Source organism: Typopeltis vanoorti, chromosome 1 (genome assembly GCF_054136105.1).
Source record: "Typopeltis vanoorti isolate ZY-2024b chromosome 1, IOZ_Tvanoo_1.0, whole genome shotgun sequence".
Taxonomy (NCBI): domain Eukaryota; kingdom Metazoa; phylum Arthropoda; class Arachnida; order Uropygi; family Thelyphonidae; genus Typopeltis; species Typopeltis vanoorti.
In genome coordinates this window covers 72,899,721-72,925,863 of record NC_143549.1, presented here as the reverse complement: position 1 = coordinate 72,925,863, position 26,143 = coordinate 72,899,721, and the positions used below count along the sequence as shown (strand labels likewise).

General features: G+C 36.6%; 1 protein-coding gene across 1 annotated transcript in view; it reads left to right on the top strand.

Moving 5' to 3' along the window:
• Positions 1–26,143, top strand: part of Cont (Contactin) — a 458,021-nt gene that overhangs the window by 412,934 nt on the left and 18,944 nt on the right. The window contains exons 22-23 of the mRNA XM_090391248.1: positions 5,534–5,720; positions 22,602–22,752. Of these exons, the coding sequence (XP_090247374.1) occupies positions 5,534–5,720; positions 22,602–22,738 (324 nt within the window). The 3' untranslated portion in view covers positions 22,739–22,752. The remainder of the gene's footprint in view (positions 1–5,533; positions 5,721–22,601; positions 22,753–26,143) is intronic.

The window sequence follows — 26,143 nt, the reverse complement described above, 5'->3', positions numbered from 1 at the left end:
TTCTTGAATAATGTTTGTCAAGTTGAATCTGCACAGTTTATATAATTCAGCTGTAAAAGTTTATCGACTTTAATTCTTTTAAAAACTTTCTTATATATTATTCTTTTTGATGTGATATTCATTTCTATCCTACTTAAAACTAAGTGATGATCACTTCTAGTTTCGAATCTTCTGTATACCCTTCTATTCTGAACCAGCATGACAACATTACCAACATTATGATATTGTCAACTGTAACAGTCAGTGAGGCTTTCTTATTTCTTATGTCTTTTCACCATGTGAATTTGTGCACATCTTTATGATGGAACATGATGTTAGTAGTGACTGATCCATGTCCTAAACAGAAATTCTGTGAAACATTATTTTAGCTTTGCCTTTTCTCTAAACAATTCTATAGACTTGAGACTCATTTCCTATCCTGCTGTTTAGTTCACTAACAAGGACCTGTTTTTCTATTTTCTTTATATTAACTGCCTTCACTTATAACTTTAATTATTCTTCTGCTTCTTCCTCAGAAGAACCTTTTATGGGACTTTATGTACAAATAAGTTTCATTACTGAACTCCCCATTTTGAAGTTTGCTCACATCACTTTTCTTGAAATTGCCTTCCAATCAAGAAGTTTATTTGCATTTTTAGTGTTGAATAATGTCATTATTTCTTCCTTTGATCATTATTGCTCCAAATTAATATGCTGTGTTTGCTATTTAGTAGCATCTTGCCTGACCTGGTCTTGTCTTGTAACACCAATTATGTCCATGTGATAGTTCTCTCGTTCTTCTGACAGCACAATTTCCTTTCTGCTGATACTTCTTGCTGGAATAAGCACTGTTCACCAGTGTTTGTCCTGGTAGTTCTCTTTTCAGTGTTTATCCTGCTTCCCTGGTGAAGAAAGTGGAGTTAACTGGGCGATGCCCTAGTTGGCATGAAATTGCATTGTGTTTGGTTTGGTTTCAGCCAGTACAAAATAAAGTTGGATTGGCTAAGTACCAAATTATCAACCTATCCTTGTGTGTTCAGTAGCCAGTGGATACCTAGAATTGGAGCACATCATGTGAAGGTGAGGATTGGTGATAGGTCAGAAGCCCCAGTCAGTTCCTGCATTCCTTTAAAGCTATGTATGGAATTCCCCCCCCCCCCAGTAAGTACTAAATTGATTTTCTGTAGCAGCCCCCTCCCACCCAATTTTAAATTTTATAAATTTTGAAGGTAGATAGAGTACATTTAGTCACTCCATATGACTTTAAAAAGGAAATAATGTAAAATATTTGATTTTGCCATGAAATCACATATTCAGTATGAAAAACTGAGCTTATTTACTTTTTTTTTATAAGTTTCTTTCTCGATATTATTATTATTGTTATGTGACATCTCCAGGGAGTCCAAAGACTCATCATCTAGTTGAATATTCATAATTTCTGTCTCATGCTTGAAAAAACATCCAGCTGTTCTATATTTATTTTGATGGCAACTGAAGAAATTCCCACTTCACATAAATAAGAGGGGGTGCAGATAGTAGTGTTCACTTTTTCTACATCATCAGACAACAGATGTTCCTTATGAACACTACAAATTTATAAATATCATAGCCTCTGCAGTCTTAATCTTGTATTCTATTGTCGGTAACAATAGAATGGGAGCCAGGCCTAGGAAAATACAAAGGTTGAATTAATGCAGAAGTCATATATTTCCCATATACAAGTAGAGAAGGTATATCACCTTATTATTAAAATACTCTGGATTAGAAATAGACAAAACTACAATAACTCATAGCCAGTCTGGGTAATGGCCCTTCCATAATACTTAATATTATGGGACTGTCAATACCCAGACTGGTTTTTGCACATCATCATTAATATGCAAAATCAGCCTCTATATACATCAGATGTTCCTTAAACACCACAAATTTATAAATATTGGTATCCACATAGCCTAGTCATGAGATATTATGCAAACTTTATTTCCTTATGCTTGGATCAAGGATTAATCAAGAATTTCTTGTTGCTTGGTAAGCAAGGGAAAAACCTTTCTACCTCAGTATTGATTGAATAATCAACCTAGACATACAGTTGTAGTCTATTCTTGAGTGTCTCTTTTATGACTGTTTTATATCATATTTAAGTATTTTGTCTATTTTACACTAAATGATTATATATATTAAAGATTATTGTAATGTAACTTTTTATGTGTGAGCCATATTCTAAATAAATCTACCTCAATTGATGATTCTGGGGATTGATGCTGGATGACAAACCAAATGTTTTTTTGTGTTTGTCAGTCTAATTAAAATCGATTATCAGTCTAATTAAAAAATATATAGAAGATACAAAGCACTCATTAAAAGTGTAGGATTGGTATTAGCTGAGTTTATATTATCCAATTGCCTAGACAAAGATATGGAATGACACCAACCCTATTTAAGATATAGTGTTGGTATGTCTCGTGTAGTGCTGTGGGAATTGAGATTGGGGACAGTAGAATTCATCCACCACTGTTTGAAAGTGACCAATAATAATTGCTATAATTGCTCAGCATCAGGATGATGTTGATTTGATGATATGGAAATTGGTTGCTGTTTACACTATTGAAGGTCTATAAGTTAATTTTACAAAGACAGATTGCTGTGTTTGTCAGAAAAGGTAGAAATTTAGACATTCAGGTTCACAAAATCGAAGTAGCAGATCCTCTTAAATACTTAGGATATATTATTCATAAGTTAGGAAGAATATTCAAGAAGATGTTGATGATTATATCAAACAGGCCTGTAATGCTGTCAGGCAGATTGATGGTGTATTATGTAGTCAAGATATTTGACAGTAAACCAAGAAAGATGAACTCCAGATGATAGTAGTAAGCTTGTGATGTGGGATGAGTGGGATTTGAATGTGAGACATAAAGGGCTGTGGAAATGGTCTACAACATATACACACACACACACACACACACACACATATATATATATATATATATCTCGCCTTTAAAGAGTTCAGAATGAGACTACTATGGAGAGAGTGAACATGCTAGAAAATGCAGTGGCTTGCAGTGTTGATCTTTGCAGTGGTATTGTCATATTACAGATGTTTCCAAGAGAGAGATGGCCTCAGAGAGTAATGAATTGGTTTCCACCAGAAAGATGGAAGAAGGTATATGATCTTGATTTACATGGAGAAGGAGTTGTGGAGGTAATGCAAACCACAGGGTTGTAAGAAGGTTCCTTGGACAACTGTTCACAGAGAAAGAAATTACAAGGCAACTACTAATCAAGTGACTTAGAGCTTTCTCTTCTAATTAGTTTTTGATTACTTTTGAAACTTAAGTTCAAAGGCAAGCAATGTTTTGCTACCCGGCTGTAATATATTTCACTTGGTTAGACTATAATAAATTTAGTTTAATCCTTTTATTTTCAGGTGTGAAATTCTTTATCCAAATGTGAGCAAACTTTGTTTGCTCACACTTGGATAAAGGATTAAACTAAATTTATTATGGCTGTAATATAAACAGTAATCTTTTTGTGCAGCTTATCTCACTTAAGTAGGGTCGCTGTTTTTAATGAGTCTATTCTACATCCTCCTGTCTTGGGCTGTAACCACATCCTGTCGAAACTTTTCTATCATCTGCCGTAACCCAAAGATAGCATTTGTTGTCAATCGACCAGGCATGAAGCCAAATTGCTCGTTTGCAATCTCCGCCTCCTTCATCGGTCTTCCATCAAGAACCCTTTCTAGAATTTTCATTGTGTGGGACATCGACTTTATTCCTCTGTAATTTTTACAGTCTTGTGCATCCCCTTTACCCTTGTAGATAGGGACAAGAGTACTTTCCCTCCACTCCTTGGGTATATTTTCCTGTTGGCAAACTTTTATGAACAAGTCCCACATCAGATCAATTCACTCTTCTCCCAGTGCTTTCCATGTCTCCTGGGATCCTGTTGGGGCCCACTGATTTTCCATTCTTCATCCTCTTTATGGCCTCCTTCACTTCCATTGATGTTCTGCACTATCCCTCTCATAAAGCTTGCCCATCTTCTCTGTGAGTCCTTGCATTTTCCTCATTCAAAAGCCCTTCAAAGTATATTCTCCATCTCTTTCTTATATCCACATCCCTCCTTAATACTCTTCCTCCAGAGTCTTTGATCTGCCTCACATGTAAGATATCCTTTGAAGCCTTATTTCTACATTTTGCCAATTGATAAATTTTTCTCTGTCCTAATTAGAAATCAGGATAGAGATTTATGATCAATTAGAAACCTTTATTTCTAATTGATCATAAAGATCTTGATATGCCATGGCCTTCACCTGCGCAACAACTCTCTTGGCTTCTCTCTCTGTACTCTTCTCTGTCCTCTTCCACTCTTGACTCATCCCACTTCTGCTTTGCCTTCCTCTTAGCTGTCACTGCTTCTAGTACATTATTATTCCACCACAACCCTCCTTCTGCTCTCTCTAATCTTTCCAGATGTTTCACCAAGTACCTCGATTGCACAGCTCAGATTGTTTTGAATTATGTCTCCACCAATCTTGTACACTTTCTAGTCCCTCCAAAATCCTTTCTGACACTCTTTTCTTTTAAGTGAAACGACTTAATTGTCTTCATCCTATGGCTTCCAAAGGCTCTTATCTTGAACCTTATTTTAAAGTCTGCACACAGCAGCTGGTGTTTCTGCGCCCCTTAATCTATTAGGATTACCTTACAGTTTGTTACTTCCTTAAGATGTTTTCTTCTAGTCAAAATGTAGTCAATCTGTGAACTGTTGTTACCACTTCTAAATATTATCAGATGTTCTTCCCTACGAGTTTCCTGATTCCACCTTCCCACCCCCCCCATGGCCGCCATGCACCCTTTCAAAGTCCCTATTCTGTCTTCCTATATGTCCATTCTAGTCTCCTCCAACAATCACCATCTCATTTTCTTCCAGTTCCCTCATTTCTTCATCTAGCACATTCCAGAACTCATCTTTTTTTTTCCTCTGCTGTAGAGCCAACTTGCAGGGCATATGTACATAGGACAGCTACGTGCTCTTCTCCAAGACCAAGTTTCATTCACATGATCCTGTCATTCCTTTTAATATAAGCATTAATGGATATCTATAATCTATTCTTTTAATAGTTTCTGATTCCATATGAAGCTTTTTTTTTCTTGCTTTTTTTTTTCAACATTAACGGAGCAGTCTCTTAAGAAAATACATGGACTCCCATGTTTGAAAGTATTTTCAAACATGGGAGTCCATGATATAGAAAAGAATTTTTTTTTTCTCATAGGATTTTTCCCTTGTCTCCATCATCATTGGTTCTGACAAGAACCAAATCTCATAAAAAACTGATAAAAGGAAAATATAAAGCCTTCTGTGCAAATTTCATCATTTCTGTTAGGTTGTGCAATACCAAAGCAGCTCTCATGCTGTGAGGGTTAAGCTCTCAGTCAGTGATAAAGGCAAATGTTTTGTTTATTGTTCTATAAAATAGTAGTGGATATTTATTATCCTTTCTTTTAAAACAATAGTTACAAAATATTTTCAAATAATATTTGACATCTAGGTACGTTATTGGGAAGCTGATCAAGATATAACAACTGCTAAAGAAGTAGTTCGATATTTGGATGGCAAAGACTTGGAGACTGTGGTATCTGGCTTAACTCCAGAAAAAGCTTATAAGTTACGTGTCCTCGCATTTAGCCTTGGTGGAGATGGGAAGATGTCTTCTCCTCCTTGGGAATTTAGAGTTGGTAAGTTTATTTTATACATATCTGATTTTTAATCTTATCCATAACAGAATTTCAGATAATTTTAATGATAATAATAATTGTTATTATTTTGTGCACAGATGCCTGTGTAGCTCAGTGGATGTGGTGTTTGCACACCACAGTTCTTGACCACATGAAGGGAGCCTTGCTTTTGAATCTAGTCGGTGACTAGAGGAAATTTTTCTAAGCCTTTTTTCGACTGGTTCCCGAATTAGTTTATCTCTGGCACGGGCAAGCAGGTTTTTTCTCCCAGAAACTTGGGTTTTTCATCCCATAAATTCAGTAAAATCACCCGTAGAACCCACATTATTTCAGACATTAAATATATTGTGTTATGGACCACGAGATGGCAGCACTTGTTGAGCCACCTCTCTATCTTCACTGCATGTCTCTTAATTAGTGGTAGCCTTGGGCAAGCTATCTCTGATTGGGTACCAGTGGAGATTGAACTGCCCATTCAGTCTCCAAAAGTTAGATAGGGCTAAAACGGCCTTGCCTACTCCCTATACAGGAATAAAAAGGTGTTAGCTGATTTTATTTTATTGTTTTTAATTTTGTGCACAAGAAAATTTATGGAGTCCAAAGAATCATTGCAAGAGATCTACACTCTCCACATATTATTTGTTATATATCTTTCTTTGAACTCGTTCACTAGCAAAGCAATCACAACAGACTGGCATTCTGTTCCACTCATTCAGCATTCTCTAAGTGAAAAATCTAGTACTCACATCCTTGCTACTATTATTCAGTTTCCATGGATAACCTCTTATTTTGTTTCTCCTAGCCAAATGGTGAAAAATTTCCTCTCCATTAATCCTATAAAACCCTTTTAAAGCTTAAATATTCCTATCATATCCCTTTCATTCCTGTCTCATAGTAGAGAGCATTTCACAGACTTGTGCACTAATCCATTTTGGCCGTATCAAACCTTATGAAAAGAATGGTAACTTCCTTATTTCCACTTGTTAGGGTATTCTTTATGAAAGGAAATTAGCAGTGTAGGCCAAAGATAATCACAAACAGTTCTTTCAATGTGTTTGCAAGTAAAAGGAAGAATGTTTGTCAGAATGATTTTAATAAATGCCAATGGTAAGGAGGTACCTGAATCAGTCAAAATATTAGAATTACTAAGCAAACACATTGTAAGAGTATATTATCCAGGCTACAATATTTCAGTTAACGAGGGAGGCAAAGACTTATAGATAAATGAAATGGAGGTGCATAGTATATTGCAGAACCTTGATGTGAATTATACCATCTAATCCAGCTATGGGATTAGATGGTATACTAGCTCAAGTTTATGTGAAGGTGCTAGGGAATTGTCAGTGTCTTTGACCACATTGTTTAATCTAAGTCTTGACTCTGAATTAGTCTCCAAAGGAGGTGGAAAGAGAAGAAAATAGTTCCATTGCATAAAGGAGGCTTCGAGACTGATCAGCATATCAGGAGTCGTTGTCAAGGTACTGGAGAAGTTGGTCAACAGCATATTACAGGGATGGATAAATGTAAATGGGATACTGTATGGTGGGGAGGGGGGACAAGGTTTTTGTGAACAGTAGGTCGTGTCTCAATAACTTCCTCACATTTTATAATACAGTGACGGCTGAACTGGATACAGGTAATACATTTACAGTAATACTGATGGACATTGCAAAAAGCTTTTGACAAGATACCACATGGAACTAATCAATAAGCTGCAGCACATGAGGATGGATGATGGTGAAGTGGATAAAAGGGTGGTTGATGGAGAGATATTAGAGAGTGGTTTATTCGAGAGTAGAGTCCAGAAGAAGGCCTGTGATTAGTGATGTGCCACAGGGCTCTGTTCTTCGGCCACTTCTATTTTAATTTTTACATTAACAATATAGGTAAGGATCTGAGAGGAACTATTCAATTATTTGTCGGTGATACAAAATTGGGTAGAGCAATAGTTAATACAGATTATGTTAAAATTTTGCAGGATTATTTGGATAGACTGGGAGTCTGGGATGTCAGTTTAATGAGGCAAAATGTAAGGTTATGCATTTTGAGGTGAAAAGATTACCAGCTGTATACCACATTGGTGGAACTATACTCCAGGAAATTGATGAAGTTAGAGACTTGGGAGTGTTAGTAGATAGGGTGTTAAAGTTTAGGGGGCACATAGCAAAAGTAGCTAAAGCAGCTCATCAGATCACTTGGTTACTGAAGAATACTGAGACAAGCAGGTTATTGTTCTTCTTTATCGAGCTCTGATAAGACCTTGACCTGATGATATTGATTACTCATGCAGATCTGGTCACCTGGGTTTCTTGGGGAATGAAGAAGAGGTGGAGAGGATCCAGAGGAGGTGACTCAGATGGTAGTAGGTCTATGGAATGAACCTGATAAGAACAGGTTGAAGATTCATGGGTTACCGAAATTGGTTGACAGGCAGAAAAGGGGTGGTATGATTGAGACATACAAATTACTGAAGGATTTTTATAAGATTAATATAGAGGAAATTTTTCAAAACAGGTCTGGTGGTGGGAGAACTAGGGGCCATCCTTGGAAATTGAGCATGAGTGTAGTTAGCAAGGGTATTAGAACTAGATTTTTTGCTTGGAGAGTGGTGAATGAGTGAGTGGAACAGGTTGCCAGTCTGTTGTGGGCACCATGACTGTGCACAAATGTTGGTTAGTGCATGGCATGATGTTTAGGGCCTCCCTCATTGAAAGTGTAGCCTGTAATAATAATAATAATAACTAAGCAGTCATATGCGCTACCTTAACTGCTTTTGCAATATGCCCTCTACACTTTAAATTCGTATTCCACATCCCAAATTCCTACCTTCATAACATGATGAATTGAGTGTATTTGCTCTCCTTGCTATAAAATTGCATACGCCTTTCTAAATTCCTTTCATTGTTCAATGAAAGTAATCTTCATTTATTAAAAACAGTTCTCATTTTAGAGAAAGGATAGCACTGTATCTTTGCCCCAGTGATCTCTTTTTTGGCTTAGATATTGATATTATATCTTTATTCATCAGTGTTCCCCTAGATGAAATACTGGACTTTCCCAGATATTGTTTCTTCTTTCACTTCATTGTTCACTCTGACTACTTCATATGTCAAAATAAGCTTTTGACAGTTACTTTCAGCCAGTAAGCTGAAAATAACAACTATAGATACCGTTCTTCCTTCAAGAACTTGGTTGTTAAAGCAAGTAGAGCAATTCAAACAATATCTACTGGATAATATCCCTCCTTATGGTTCAGCTATATGGATAATATCCTTGAGATTTAGCATTGTTTCCATACAGAACTTCAAGATTTTGTCATGAAGATCAACAGAGTCCAACATCCAGTTCACTCTTCAGGCAGAAGATGATCATCAAATTACCTTTCTAGACCTCCATCATCAACCAAATGGTATACTTCACCTTGCTTTTTAAAGAAAGCCTGTTGCAAGTAGAAAAGATTTGGCTAATGGCTTAAAGTGAAGAAGGTTAACCTCACTTGCTTATTCCTTATGTTAAAGGTGTCTTTGAAGGAATAGCCAAACTGCTTTGATCATTTACCCTATGGGTGTCCTTTTAAGAAGATTTCTGCTCTTTTAGGTTCTGCCAAGGATAATCTTCTTCCTTTAGCCCACCACAGAGTCCATCAAATATGCCAATGTGTATTATCATATTTTGGCCAAACTGGTATATTGGTGGCTGTTCATTATAATAAACACCTCAGTTGCGTATTAAATTCCATGAACTAGAACACTAAGACTTGCAGAACATACCATCACCATGAAGCAATAAATCCATAGGAAGATTAAGGCTTTTCACAAAAATATTTATCTTATGGAATGTTTATGCACAGAATAGTGTGAATCATGGCTTCACTATCTGTAGCTGAACATAAATGATGGTCTGAAATTATCTCTATTATGGAAATAGTCCTCCACACATTCAGTAGTCAGTAGGTTTTCTTTCTTTTTTTTTTTTTTTAATAATTATTACTTTTGTTTTGAAGATATTATTTCTGTAAAATTTTCCATGTTTGAGTATCTCATGCATTTTCTTTCTCTTCTGCTTGTTGAATTTAAAAGTCATTCCAAAGATGCTCTAGACACTAGGGCAAAATTTATATGTTAAATGAAGTCTCACAAGTAATAATCCATACCTAGTTACTTATTTCCCTAGCTTCATCAATTTCCAGAAGTACAGTTCCACCATCGTTGTGTATATCTTATATGTATATATCTTATAATCTTTCATCTCAAAATGCATAACTTTATTCTCTTTTAGATTAAAGTTGGCTTAATAGGCATTTGTGCCATTCCCAGTCTTTTCAGTCAAAAATTTTGGTGATATAGTGCAACCACATGAAATTCACCAAATTTTTCTGTGGTACTTGTCCAGAGATGGATGACATGTGAACAGATCTCTTGATGATTATAGCAGAGGGATCCATTTTGGAGGTCATTTTTTAGTTGGGTGCCTTCAGGGTAGTCTAGGAATTGGATATTGATGGTTCTTTCAATTACTTTAGAGAGGATTGAGTTGAGAGAGATTGGATGATGGTTTGATGTAGTGATTTGTCACCCTTCTTAAGAATGGGTTGAACATACGCCAGTTTTCAGGCTCTGCAGTAGATGTCAGTGGATTAAGAGAGAGAGAGAATAAATAGGCGATATAGGACAGGAGTCAGTTCTGCAGCACAAACCTTCAAGACAATCTTAAGGAATGCCATCAAGACCTGGAGACTTTTTTGTAGTGTCTAATTTGGACAATTTTTTTATTTCTTTCTGTCAAAAGGACAGAGGAAGACATAAGTATTGGGCACTTGGTGGAATGCTTAAAGGACATTTACTACACTGGTGTCCAAAAGCCAAAGATGAATTACATTTCTTACCTGTATATAAAAAAATTTTCATGACTACAGCCAAATGTGGACATAAATTTATTTCCAGCATACTAATAAATTTTATTATACAAAAAATTTGTTATTATTATTATTATTATTTTATGGGATGTCCAGGAAGTCTGGAGACTCATCGTGGGAGACACAAATTAACCATTATACACACAAATCCTATCATACCTCTCCTTGAATCCATTCACCATCAGGGAACTCACATCTAATTCTGGCAATTCATTCCACTCACTCACCACTCTCCACAGAAAAAATCTATAAATCTGTATGCAGAAATTATAAATTTCTGTAATCATTACACCTGAATAATTATCAGTATTTATATTTTTGAACGAATCCCATTGATACTCTAACTTTGTATTTTGTTGCTGTTTTTAGCTTATTATGATATACTTGTATTTAATACTAAGCCATAATTCTGACTCTTTTTGATTGGTTTTTGACCATATTTTGTACTCTGTTTTTGATTTTGCTGTGAACATAAATTATCAGCAAATCTAATATTGTTAATTCTGTTGCCATTTTTTGTCCTCATTTCAGTTTCTTCATATTCTTTCATTATCTTTTCACTGTATATGTTGAAATGTATAGGAATATTATTCAAGATTGTCTCACTCCTCTTTATATCAAAAGAGGAGTGAGACTCTCAAATGCTTTTTGAAAGTCTATAAAGTATAGATATATATTTTATTATTTATTTCTATTGATCTATTGATAGCAGTTTTAAATTCATAAATTGCATTAATTGTACTTGTTCCTGGCATCCATCTTTTTTGTTATTCACTTTAATGGGTAAGTTTGGCTAAGAAATAGTGTGGTATTCAATATCCATTTAATTCTGGAAAATGTGCATTTATTATTTTTTTGAAGCATGTGGTAGGATATTAATTGTTTTAAAATCTGTACATTCTGTTGCATTATTCTTTTTTGGTATTGGAATGCAAACAGATTTTATGAAGTCTTCATAGTATGCCTGTATCATATATATTCTGTATTATTTCTATTAAATAATCTTTCTTCCCTTATGTTTTTTTATTAACTCAGCTCATATTCCATCACATCCTGTCATTTTATCATTTGGTAGTTCTTTTATTGCATTTACTATTTTTTCTTTAAGTATACCTGGATTATTTGAGTTAACACTGATCACAGGTTTGTCAGGCCTATGGTTATTATACTTCTGGATTTATAATAACATTCTAATTATTATCGTTTAACTGTTGGCCTGTTAATTTCTAAATTGGGTACACACAAGAACTGCATCCGGTTCTACCAATACTGCCATTCACGACTTCTGACCTTGTGTGCTTTGGACACCCAACACAGGATACGCTGGAAGAAAGGCACTCTATTACACCACAGCAAATACAAATATGAAAGGCTATTCCTCAAATCTGTCTCAGCCCTAAAAGAAGAAGGGGAAAAAAAAAATCCAAACCTCAAGAAATTTGGGTGCATGAGACTGCCTCAAATTTGGGAAGCATTCATCCTAAGATCTTCAATCAAACAGCCAAGATTACCCGATTTAACCCACTAAGGGAAAAAAATCCAAACCTGAAGAAATTTGGGTGCATGAGGCTGCCCCAAATTTGGGAAGCATTCATCCTAAGATCTTCAATCAAACAGCCAAGATTACCCAATTTAACCCACTAGTGGGTGCCATTTAGGAATCTAGGCCTGACTTTGGTTGCCTTTCTTCAACCTCATCTGCCCAGTGTTAGTGCCTGCACACACATCATTGTTTTTTGTGATCTCTGATGATGGCAATGTAACATTACCAGAATATAAGAAAGTATTAATTAAAGTTTCATTAATTAATATTTTAGTATGTGTTGTTATTTCCTGAAAAATAATAGTTATGTGTAACCAATGTATAAACCTATTACTAAAATTACTATTATCCATGGAGATTTCATTGCACACAAGGCCTTCAGTATGGCAAGCTGAAGTTGAAGATATCCACACAACTGAATAGATTAACCTTTTTAAAATGTTGCTGACTTAATAACATTATCCCAAATTGTCCAAAATTGGAACACCAGTTTACTTTAAAAGGATCTCCACATTTACAGCTACACTAGCGTTGCTCGTTTAGGGGAACAAATTGCCGACACTTGCATTCTCTTGGCCGACACTAACAAATCTATCCTTGTGTTAGAAGAACTTGCCACAATGCCAAATATTGAACTTTATATGGTCCTTTCTGGCATCTCAAATGTTTCAGCAGACAAAGAATTTCAAAGAATATAATGTCATCACATCAAGAAATATGAAAATCTACTAAAAAAAACACAGCTTCCAAGCCTCACTACCTCTTAACACAGTAATAAACTTCACCTGAAGTTTATTTTCCTTCACCCTGAAGCAATTAGTGCATGCACTCCACATGGACATAACTCTGCACTAGCACCTACAAAAAAAAAAAATTCCTGCAGAAGAAATAATGATCCAAGTAGAATGAAGTATCTTCAGCCTTCCCAACCATATTGCCAACATCATACTGGATGTAGCCAATGTACTCACTCATGCTAAACCACCAAAAAACAATCTATCAAGAAAAGAATTTAAAGCTCTACAAGAAATTAAAAACACCACCAGAGTAGTGATTACCAAAGTGGATAAGGAAAATGCACTGTGGTTTTAAACCATTCAGATTATACACACATAAGCTTGCCTCCTTACTTCTAGAACATTAGACCTATCTCCGTATAGACTATGATCCCACCAGAGCACAGAACAGAACACTCCATAAGCTCCTTAAAAAGTTACCTCTTGGCCTGTAGAAGATGCAAACAAATTGAATCTTATAACTCTAGATCCCTTTAGATCCCTCTATGCCAGATATATGGACTACCAAAAAATCCATAAACAAAATGTGCCATTATGTCCCATTGTGGATGGCATTGATTCACCTACATACAAATTAGCCAAACATTTAGCCAAAGTGCTCACACAATATTACTGGCAACACACCTTCACACATAAAAATCTCAGCACACTGACATAATGGTCATTGATGTCTCCTGTTTATTCACTAATGTCCCACTCAAAGATACCTTAGACCTCATCCAACCATATTTCCTCCCAATATCTCAGCTCTGTTTCAGTTCACCATGAACTCAGGCTATTTCTTTTGTCAAGGAAAATTCTACAAACAGATAGAGGAGACAGCCATGGGTTCTCCACTTTCTCCACTCCTGGCCAACTTCTTCATAGAGACCTTTGAAGAAGAAGCATTATAATCTGCCCCACATAAACCCATGTAAAATAATATGTTAATTATTCAAATTATGATGTCGGCTGCACCATTGTAAAATAATGTCATCTGTTCTTTATCTCTAACTATATTCTATCTCAACTATCTTGTATATGCCTTATACTTACTCTACTTTACTTTCATTACTCCTGGCAATTTTACTATAGTTAGGCATAAGTTTGCCCTTCTCTGCCATTGGATAGACCTTGTGTAGTAAGCCTATCTAATATAAGCAGTTCCTAAACACTCGACAATATCAATTAGAAAATTTACGTTTTATTATCAACTGTGCCATCTAATTGACTTGAAAGTTAGGATGAGAAGAAAACAGGAATTAATCAATACTTTTACACAAATTCTTTACATGCAAGTCGTGGTTGGCCATATCTTACTATGCCTGCTGGTTTGCTACTTTTTTTCGAGATAGTTTATTGGCTAAGGAATAAAACCAGATAATTACAAAACAAAACATTTACTTTTGATCTACTGCAACAGGTACAGAGCACATAATAATTATTGAGAGATTATTTCAGTCAAAGGTTTTAACACACTGAAAAATGCAATTCTAGCAACAGAACGTACTGTGCATTTACTACCAAAAGAAACTCATACATTAACATGAAGATGTCTCCTATGACACAACTATGCACATATATGCTTACAAGCTAACATGATTCTTCCTATAAGGATAGTAACAAAATTTTCTTCCAGCCACATAAAATACTTATTTAGCACTATTCCCAATGTTATCACATACACTCTCTTAAACTAAACATGCTTAACAACACATAATCTTCCTTCAACTTATAACCAAGCCACCTGTTTACAAATAAAGTGGATGACAAACAATATTAAACAGGAACTGCATGCGAAAAAGAGACTATGGAAGAGATATAAGGAGACAGATGAAGAGAAGATGCATGAAGAATATAAGACACAGGCCAGGAAAGTGACTAGTATTGTAAGGAAGGCGAAACTGGAATATGAGAAGAGATTGGCCCTAAGATCCAAAGAAAAGCCTAGGGAATTATTTAGCTATGTGGCCAGTAGGAGGAGAAATGACTGTGGAAGAATAACATTGTGGGATAAAAATGAGAATAGAGTGACTGATGCAGAGGACATAGTGAAATTGTTCAGTGAACACTTTATTGGAGTATTTCATTCTAGAGGAGTCAGTTTCAATGCTAGAGGGATAATGCAGGTTTGGGGTTTAGAGGTACAGGAGGAGAGCGTGTTCCAAATACTGAGTACTCTGGATGTCAGTAAAGCTGTGGGACTGGATGGTATTTCACAATGAGTTTTGAGAGAATGTGCTAAGGAACTGACAGCTCCTTTGACCTAGTTTTTCAGTGAAAGCCTGGCAATGGGAAAGGTGCCCAGGGAATGGAAGGAAGGTATGATAGTGCCATTGCATAAGGGCGGTAGCAGACTGGAAGTGTCTAATTCTAGGCCAGTTCGTGTGTCATCAGTAGTTGTTAAGATCTTGGAGAAATTAGTGAAGGACCATATACAGCATTGGGCAGATGAAGGTAATGTTATCTGTGAGAGTCAACATGAATTTATGAAGGGGCGCTCTTGTTTTAGTAATATTCTGGTCTTTTATAATAAAGTTACAAGAGCAGTAGATGGGGGGAAAGGCATATACTGGCATTTTCTTGGACTTAGTGAAGGCATTTGACAGGGTGCCACATGATAAGCTGATATTTAAGTTGCAGCACATAAGTTTGGACGTTGGGTTGGTCAACTGGATTCAGGACTGTCCAATAGGTGTCAGAGAGTTGTGTATGGTGAGGCAGTTTCAACGAGGCAGATGGTTACAAGTGTGGTCCCACAGGGCTCAGTACCTATATTGTTTAACCTTTATATCAATGACATTGTCAGTGGATTGCAGGGGGATATTCAGTTGTTTGCAGATGATGCGAATCTGGGAAGGGTTATTAGTTATAGTGCAGATGTTGTAGCCCTGCAAGAGGATTTGAATAAGCTAGACAGATGGGCAAATGAATGGGGGTGTCGGTTTAATGCAGCAAAATGTGAGGTCTTGAGGTTTGGGACACTGCATACTCTATTGGAGGAGCTATAATGGAGGAAGTAGGGGAGACAAGAGATCTGGGGTTGATGATTGATAGAAACCTGAAATTTAGGGGACATATTGCAAAGGTTGTGAAGGTAACACAGAGGATTGCTGCAGTAATGAGAAGGACACTGACCTGCAGAGATAAAAGAGTTATCATTCCGTTGTATAAGACTCTGATCAGACCACACTTAAACTGTTGTTCTCAGATTTGGCCCCGGTTTTGAAGGGGATAAATTTATGTGGAAAGGGTATAAAGACAGATACCAAAGATAGTTTCAGAACTGTACAATGTTAGTTATGAGGATCGGCTGAGAGAATGTGGAGAAGAAGGAGAGCTGATATGATTGAGACTTTAAACTGTTGAGAGGTTACAGGGTTGACACTGGAGAGTTCTTTCGCTTGGTTGAACAGTGGGAAGGAGTGATGACAAGGGGCCATCCCTGAATGTTACGAAAGGAAAGTGTGAGCAAGAGGGTGAGGAGTGGTTTCTTTGCTTGGAGGGTGGTTGAACCATGGAATGCATTGCCTGATAGAGTGGTGAGAGCGAGAACGATCAGTGAGTTTAAGGAGTGTTATGATAGATGTGTTTCTTAGGAGGGACCTCCCGCAATGAGTCTTTGACTCCATGAAGGCCTGAATAAGAAATAAAAAGCATCTCGCAATCACACACAATTTTGAGGTACATTCTCTTAGCAAATAATACAATTTACTTATTGCTTACTTACAACTATCAAGAGTGGAAAGTTCAATTAGCTCACAGCATACAACATCGAGACTGTAGCATCTTCCATCTGGTCAGTCTTCATGCCGCTTGGACTGAGTTGGCAGTTTTCCGTAGAATTTTCCTCTGTCGAACTTGCTAGTGTTCTGCCATAGCTACCCAAAGTCTAGAGAGAGAGGGCTGGTGACTGAAAAACATGAGACAGTGGGAAGAACATACCTCCTGGATGAAGGGAAGTATCCCCAAGGAAGTCAAAAGTAAAAAGCCTAAAATGTCTTGAGCCAAGCACTGCATTCGCCTTTTATGCAGATTTTCAGCCCTTTGTTTTTAATGATGAACTTACCAGGATTAGCCAGAAGCAAAATGATGTCAATTGCTGGCCATTGGACCGATCTTTGGATGGTGCTTATCACCGCTAATCTGGCTTAATCCCTACCAAGCTTTACTAACAAATCAAATGTATGTGCATTCTTACAGCAAATTTTATAACATCTTATTTAGTACAATTTTCTGTCATAATTTCAAATAAACTGGAAAATCTATAGCAAAAATTTACGAAGTTTAATTTTTCACGAGTGATTTTACACCCACTATCTAACTATGCTACATAGATGATGTGTTCTCTATTTGGCACATGGCCTGGATATTATCCACAATTTCTTAACACATCTAAACAATCAACATCCCAATATCCAGTTTACCTTAGAAAAAGAAAACAACAACAACAGTATTTCATTCCTAGGTACTCTGATTACATGCCAGCCCAATGGGCATTCTCTGTATAGAAAACCTACACATACAGGTAGATACATTCACCAGCAGTCCGAACAATATGGGATTATAAAAACCCTATATAACATGGAAAATTAATCGGTTCTAACAACAGTGTCCTAACCGCTGAACTTGACCATATCCTCAACGCTTTCTTAGCAAAATGGCTACAACCTCCAATAAATATTAAAACCCTGTAACCACAATCCCCCCCCTCTCCTCCCCTTTCAGAGCAGAAATTACACAAGATCTATCACAATTACATATATCTGGGGCACATCTGAAAAATTTATACAAATCCTAAGGAAATACAACCTTACAACCACTTACAGACCACATAAGAAATTGGGATCTTTTATCTGCTCCACCAAAGACCAGCCATATTCTCCTAGACCTACCAGATCCCTTGCAGTTGTAAACTGTCCTAATACAGCCAAACAGACAGGACAACCAGTACCAGAATTTTTGAACACAAGGATCTATATTTCTGCTATACTATACTTCCTCTTGATGTGTTCCCTATGGAATACAATATACAGTCATTCAAATCCAGTGTGAACAAGTGCCTTCTTTCCCAACCCATACACGGTACTACTGTACTATAGGTTGATCTGCCAACCTCTTGTGTATGGACTCAAAAAAAAAAAAAAAAGACCACATCCAAATGTGGTCTTTTTTCCCACCAATACAGCCACTCAAGACTTACTGACCATGCTTTGTACACCCACCACAGTTCACAGTTTACACTGGAGGAAGGCCACTCTATTACACAACAGCAAATACAAATATGAAAGGCTGTTCCTTGAATCTGCCTTATCCCTGAACAACTTTACAAACCTCAACAAATTTGAGAAACATTCATCCTAAGACCTTCAACCCAAGACTGCCTAATTTAGCTCACTAGGAGGCACTGTTTAGGACTCTAGACCCAACTTTGGTTGCCTTTCTTCAGCCTCATTTGCCTAGTATTAGTGCCTGCATGCATATATCATTGTTTTTTTGTGATCCCTGATGATGGCAATGTATCATTGCCAATATATATATATATATATATATAATAACCAGGCCGAAATATAGGAAAGTATTAATTAAAATTTTTATAATTAACAACTTAGTATATGTTGTTATTTCCTGAAAAATAATAGTTATGAGTAACCAGTGTATAACCCTATCTCCCAAAATTTGCTTTTTGTTTTTTAGATACATTTTTCAACAGTCAATATTGCTTTTTTTTAATCTTAATCCACTTGTTAGTATCTTCTTACTTTTCAGTCTGCTGTGCTATATTATTTTGAAATCAAGTCATGGTGTTACTGTTACTTAATTTAGTTGTGTCCTGTTTGAATGTTCTAAATCTGTTAGTTATCTTTTTTAACTTTATTTTAATTCTCACAAGTCCATGATTTGATCAACAGTTGGCACTTGGCATAACTTTTTATTCCATTTCTATATATCTGATTGATTATTATGTATGTTATAGTATATTATAGTATATTATTATGTTATATTAGTTTATTATATATATTATATATTTACTAGGGGGGGTTATCCCCCTGGCACCTACGGTGCCCAATCCCCTGTGTTCTGGACTGGTAGGCCGGTTTTCCTTGAATTTTGAAGACTCGACACTCAGGGTAGCCCCTGAGTTTCAAAACGTTTCAAAAACGTGACATAAAAAGTCTTATAATTTTATATATATAGGGTAGATTTATATATTATTATATTATATTAGTATATATTGATTAGATTATAAGAAGCTCTGTAGTCAGTTATCATCTTTATGTTTGGTAGATGAGCTGAGCAGAAAAGATGTTGAAAGTGCATAAAAATTCACAAGGCAGTATCTGCCACAAGCAATGTAAAACTTCATATCAAGGGTTAAGTGAGTAAATAAAGTAGGAGTGAAATGGATGAACAGTAAAATTAAGCAAGCTATGTTGGAAGAGAAAATGCTATGGAGGTACAAGACTGTTGGTGGTGATCGGATCCATGAAGAGTATGAAGTGCAAGCTAGAAAGGTGATGAGCATAGTAAAGAAAGAAAGGTGTAGTATGAGAGGAGACTGGCCGGTCAGGCCAAGATTAATTCAGGGTCATTTTTCTGCTATATGGCAAACAAGAGAAAGAATAATTATGGCGGGTTGACACTGATGGATAGTCATGATAGCAGAATAATAGTTTGCAAAGGATATAGTGGAATTATTGAACACTTACTTTATCAGTGTATATCATACTGATGTAAATGATTCAGTGCAATATGTAGAAGAGATGCAAGTATTAGGAGAATTGGAAGTGAAAGATTCAAAGGTGTATCAGGTGTTGATTCGGTTAGATGTTAATAAGACTTTGGGCATGGATGACATATTACTACATATTCTTAAGGAATGTGCGCAACAGTTAGCTATGCCCTTGACCTGGTTATTTAATGAGTCTTGCAGCGGTGGGTAGGGTTCCTAAGAAGTGGAAAGAAGGCTAAATAGTACCACTCTGCAAGCATGGTTTTCTAGGACAGAAGTTTTCAATTATATACAACTGCAGTTGTAGTCAAGGTGTTGAGTTTGGTTAGGAATAGAATACAGGATTGAGTTGATGGACAAAGCGTTCTTTATGATATACTTGGTATGAATTTGTAAAGGGTAGGTCTTGTTTTAGTAATTACTTGCATTTTATAAGTTAGCAAGTGTATTAGATAAGGAAGAATTATATGCAGTGAAATTCTTTGACTTTGCATTGGACTTTGCAAAAGTGTTTAATAGATTGCCACATGATAAGTTGGTATACAAGTTACAGAGGATGGGAATAGATGGTATGTTGATTAGATGAATAGGAGATTGCCTTCGAACAATACTAGCAAGTTATTATGATAGACCAATGCCTTGAGAAAAAAAAAGGAGGGTAACAAGTGGCATTCCCAAGGGTTCTGTTCTTGGGCCCCTGCTGTTTAACTTGTTTGATATATAATGTGGACTGACTGGGAATCTTCAGTTGTTTGCTGATGATGCAAAGTTGGAGAATTATAAGTAGCACTACTGTCATTTTCCTTCAGGAAGATTTGAATATGCTTTTGACTTGGACAAAGGAGTGAGATTGTAGTTTTAATATCAATAAGTGCAAGGTGTTGCATTGCATTTTGGAGTGTAGAAATATAAGGCTGTGTACTATATTGATGGTACCGTACTGCAAGAAATGGATGAGATTTGGGAATTGGGAGATGGTTGAACGTAGACTGAAGTTTAGAGTTTATTTGCTAGAAGTTTATTGCAAGTGTTGTGAGGGCTGCACATTGTAGTGCTGCTACAATAAAAAGTACTCTAACATGTAGGAATAAGGAAGTGGTTGTGTCACTTTATAAAGCACTGGTCAGACCAATCTTGGACTATTTTGCTCAGATTTGGTCACCTGGTTTTCAATATGATGTGGAATAATTGGAGAGAGTCTAGAGATGAGTGACTAAGACAATATCAGGACTTTAGAATGCTGGCTATGGGGAGAGAGAGAGAGGTTGAAAAAATGTGGATTACAGTTTGGTGGGTAGAAGGAAAAGTGGTGATATGATAGAGACATTTAAGTTAATGAGAGGATTTTTGTCAGATTAATCAAGATGGAATTATAAGAGTAGAAGACGTGAGGGGAAGAACAGAGGCCATCCCTGTTAGCTATGTATAAATGTGGTGAAGAGGGATGTGAGGAGTAGATTTTTTACATGGAAAATTGTCATTAAATGGAACGCATACCAGAATGTGTTGTTAATGCAAGGAGTGTTAAGGATTTTAAGATTCGGTATGATAAATATGTTTTCATTTGAATGAACCTCCCTCGATGCAGTCTGCTAACTCCATCGAGGGTGCAATATTAATAATAATAATAATATATGTACCATTGGGAAATCACCTTGTATACTCACTTTCTAATACATTTCTGAGGAATACATTTATCTTTACCTTGTTATATTATTATTATTATTTATTATTATTATTATTATTATTATTATTATTTTCGGGCTACTCCAGGGAGTCCTTAGACTCATCAAGGGAGGCCCTAAACACCATGTCCACACAACTATACGACATTCTCACAGTATCTATCATACCTTGCCTTGAACTCGCTCACTGTCATAGCACCCACAACAGACTCAGGCAGCTTATTCCACTCATTTACCACTCTTAAAGTAAAGAACCCAGCTCTAACACCACTGCTAACCACACTCTTACCCAGCTTCCATAGGTGTCCCCTAGTTCTCCCACCACCAGTCCTGATCTCAAAAATATCCTCTGAATTAATCTTATAGAATCCTTTTAGCAATTTGAATGTCTCAATCATATCTCCCCTTTTCCGCCTATCAACCAGTTTCTGCAACCCACAAATCTTCAACCTGTTCTCATATGGTTCATTCCATAGACTTGCTATCATCTTAGTCACTCGCCTCTGGATCCTCTCCACCTCCTCCCCATCAAGAAGGAACCGAGGTGACCAAATCTGGGCACAGTTGGACAAAGTTAGTTGTGTTGTAAACTCATTGAGGCCTAGTGCCATGTTGATGCTTGCTTTGCTTTGACCATTTAATAGCGCTAAATCTCATATCAAAAGTAATAACTTTACATTTTCTCTTATTTGGATTTCACTGGTATATCACTTTTCCTTTTATACATGGTAAGCTTATACAAAATATTAATTATCGCTTAGCATGAAATGCAGTAATGGGAAGACACTGTTTTGACACATCTGCCTTGGATGGTTGTCTAAGTGAAATTGTGCTTTTGGCAGCATAATGGCACAGCTAAAGCACAGTACACAGACAACAGTTTTTTTGTGGTTTTATTCATAATCGACTATACTATTCTAAATTTTAGGGGTGACTTATAGAGGAATGGTATAAATGTTTGTGGCTGTGTTAATCAGAACTCACATTGATCAAAAATGCACATATCAAGGTTTATTTACATGTATTTAGTATAATTTAAAATCAGTATATTATCGGTATTAAAATCAGTATATTAGCATGCATGTTTTATCTGTATATGTAAATATGTTACTCAGTTATAAGTGAATGGAATGAAATTAGGCAACCTTGTAAGTAGTGTTTCCGGTGTTATATTTTTGTCATCAGTTTTAAAATTATGAAAATGACTAATTGAATTTATTTTTTAACAGATACTTCATCATCATCATCATCGTCATCATCATATGTTATGCCATCTTCATCATCACCTTGTTCACAGCATCTGAAGATTTATTTATCTGTGATTTACATATGTATTTTCAGTTTTTATCCTAAAAACTGGTTTTGATTTGAGGCCACTCAGTAAGTGTTTGAACCTGTATATAATGTGTATATTATTATATATTTACAGAGAGTTCTATGGATTAAGAATTTTACTATTTATACATACATACATCTTCAAGGCCCACCTTTCCTAATTGGGTTATGGGGACAACAGCTGCAAGAGGAACTTCCAATGGTCACGATCCTCTGCCACCAAGCTCAGGTGTTCTGGTGGGATTCCCAAACGTGTCCACCCAAGGTTTTGAATATAATCTATCCAGCAATTCCTTGGTCTTCCACATGGCCTCTCATCCTCTGGCTTGACAAAGAGGGCCTGTTGAGGGAGCCTCTCTTGTGGCATTCTAACCAGGTGTCCGTATCAACGTAGCAGTGATCTCTCAACATGGAGAAGCAGCAGTTGAGTACTGAGAGTTTCCCGAATTGCAGAGCTTCTGACCCTGTCGAGTCTTGTCAGCCCCGCAACCCCTCGAAGGAACCTCATTTCAGCGCCAGTTGGATTCGCGTCCACATTCTTTTGGTCATTACCCAACTCTCATGACCATAGGTGAGGATGATGACATAGACTGTATTGAAGACAGCCAGCTTTGCCTTCTGGCTTAACTCCCGCTTCATAGGATTTATCAGTTAAATGACATGTTATTTGATTTAATTTAAATGACTAAAACACCGAGAATAATAAAGAATAAGGTTTAATAGGGGACACTACTAGTTTCATTGGTAAACCAACTTCTTCAGGTGTCAAAGTACAAAGAATTATACACAATAATCTGACAGAAACATTACATAATAACAACAACAGATCTACTAGAAACTGTAGTACAGTTTAGGAGTCCTTGCTACAGTTCCAGCTGTATGTTTATGTGTGCATGTGATATTGCAAGAATGCCAGCACTGGACAGCATAGCTGTGCGAATCAGGTAAACTGTAGCTAAGGCTGCTATTCATGTGGGTTGAATCGAGGGTAATTTCTTTAGACTCAAGAATATGTCTTTCAAGTTCATCATAACATTTGTGAATATTAGAAGTTTGAGACCAGTCTGTTTGATGTTGGTGGCCTTCATCAGAGTTTATAGAGAACAAGACATAGCTGGCGAGCGAGCGCTGACTCGGATTCTGTTATAGGAAATGTCTCTTTTGTGCTCTTCAACCTGGAGAAGGAGGATAGATTTATCAGTCTGTCCATAGTAAGGTTTTCCACAATTACACATAATCTTGTATACTCCTGGGAACTGGTGATGTTTTTCTTTAGGTTGACTAAGGATAGAATGGAGTTTAGGAAAAGTAGAGAAACATGTTTTGATGTTGAACAGGCAAATCCTCTTCTTACATAAAGAATTCAGCTGACTTTGTTTCTAAGATCAAAGACCTCAGACTGAACAAATCACATTTGATGGCAAGCTTCGACGTATTGTCGCTTTTCACAAATGTTCCAACCCAGAAGGTTTTCACTCTTCTCAAGAGCAAATTATCAAAGAAGTTCTTCACCTTACTTACCCACTGTGTCAATTCAGGTTACTTTAGATTCGAAGAAAAGATCTTTAAACAAAACTCCAGACTAGCTATGGGTAGTCCGCTTTCCCCGGTGCTAGTTAATATATTTCGCGGAGACTTGGAAGAAAAAGCGATTTTCTCGGCCACACTAAAACCAAAAATCTGGCTCCGTTATATAGATGATGTTTTTCTTTTATGGGAACATGGCCTAGATAATCTCAAAGTTTTTCTTGATCATCTAAATAACTTTCATCACAAGATCAAATTCACCCCTATGAACTAGAAACTAACAATTGTCTTTCTTTTTTTAGATATAAAACTTACAAGGTGCTCTGATAATATTAAAATTTCAATATTTAAGAATCCAACACATACAGACAGATACCTTCATGCATCCTCTCGTCACTACCCTCCACAGAAATTTGGCATTATTTCCACCCTTGCACATCGGGCCAGATCCTTATTATCAGATGATGTAGAGCTTCAAAATGAACTTAATTTCCTAAAAGGACCTTTCTTAATAATGGTTTTACTTTAAAAAGCATTGAAGATTCTACTACCCCAAGAGCTTACATCTCCTTGACTTTCATTAGTTTCCTCTCCCCCCAAACTGGCTAAAATTTTAAAAAAAGTTCAACATTAAACCATGTTTCTCTACTTTTCCTAAACTCCGTTCTATCCTTAGTCAACCTAAAGAAAAACATCACCATCTTTAGTTCCCAGGAATATACAAGGATTATGTGTAATTGTGGAAAACCTTACTATGGACAGACTGATAAATCTATCCTTCTCCGGGTTGAAGAGCACAAAAGAGACATTTCCTATAACAGAATCCGAGCCAGCGCTCTCGACAGCCATGTCTTGTTCTCTATAAACTCTGATGAAGGCCGCCAACATCAAACAGACTGGTCTGAAATTTCTAATATTCACAAATGTTATGATGAACTTGAAAGACGTATTCTTGAGTCTAAAGAAATTACCCTCGATTCAACCCCACATGAATAGCAGCCTTAGCTACAGTTTACTTGATTCGCACAGATCTGCTGTCCAGTGCTGGCGTTCTCGCAATATCACATGCATGCATAAACATACAGCTGGAAATGTAGCATGGACTCCAATTTAAACTATACTACAGTTTCTAGTAGATCTGTTTGTTATTATGTAATGTTTCTGTCGGATTATTGTGTATAATTCTTTGTACTTTGACACCTGAAGAAGTTGGTTTACCAACGAAACTAGTAGTGTCCCCCATTAAACCTTTTTTCTTTATTATTCTTGGTGTTTTAGTCATTTAAATTAAATCAAATAACATATAATATATATATATATACAGGGTGTTCGGGATAAATTTGACAGTTTCGTAAGGAAAAAGAAAATCTTCTTTGTATCTATTAAATTTAATGAATTGACAAAAAAACATTACAGGCAGAGTTAATTACAATACTATCAACAAGATTTACTCAAAATAACCACCATTAGCATCGATCACAGCTTCAATTCTGCTTCGGAACCTCGAACAAGCTGATGCTACAGTCTCCCTGGGAGGGCCGCAAAAACTGTTTTAATTTTATCCATTAACTGGGCTTTTGTATTACTGGAAGTGCGATTGGTGTCTTTTTCAACTGCGCCCCATACAAAATAATCCATGGGGTTAAGGTCTGGGGAGTTTGGAGGCCAAACATTTGGACTGGTGAAGTCGTAGAAATTTTCAGACAACCATTTTTGACTTTTCCCAGAGGTGTGGCAAGGGGCCGAATCCTGCTGCCATACATACGGCCTACCATTGCCTACCCTTGTTATCCAGGGCTTGACTACAGTTAGCAACTCCACGAACAAAGCCCGAATTCCAATGCCAGGGTTCTTCAACACCTGTTCCTGCAGATTTGCGAGGAATTCTGCTGTACGAACGCAATCAGAT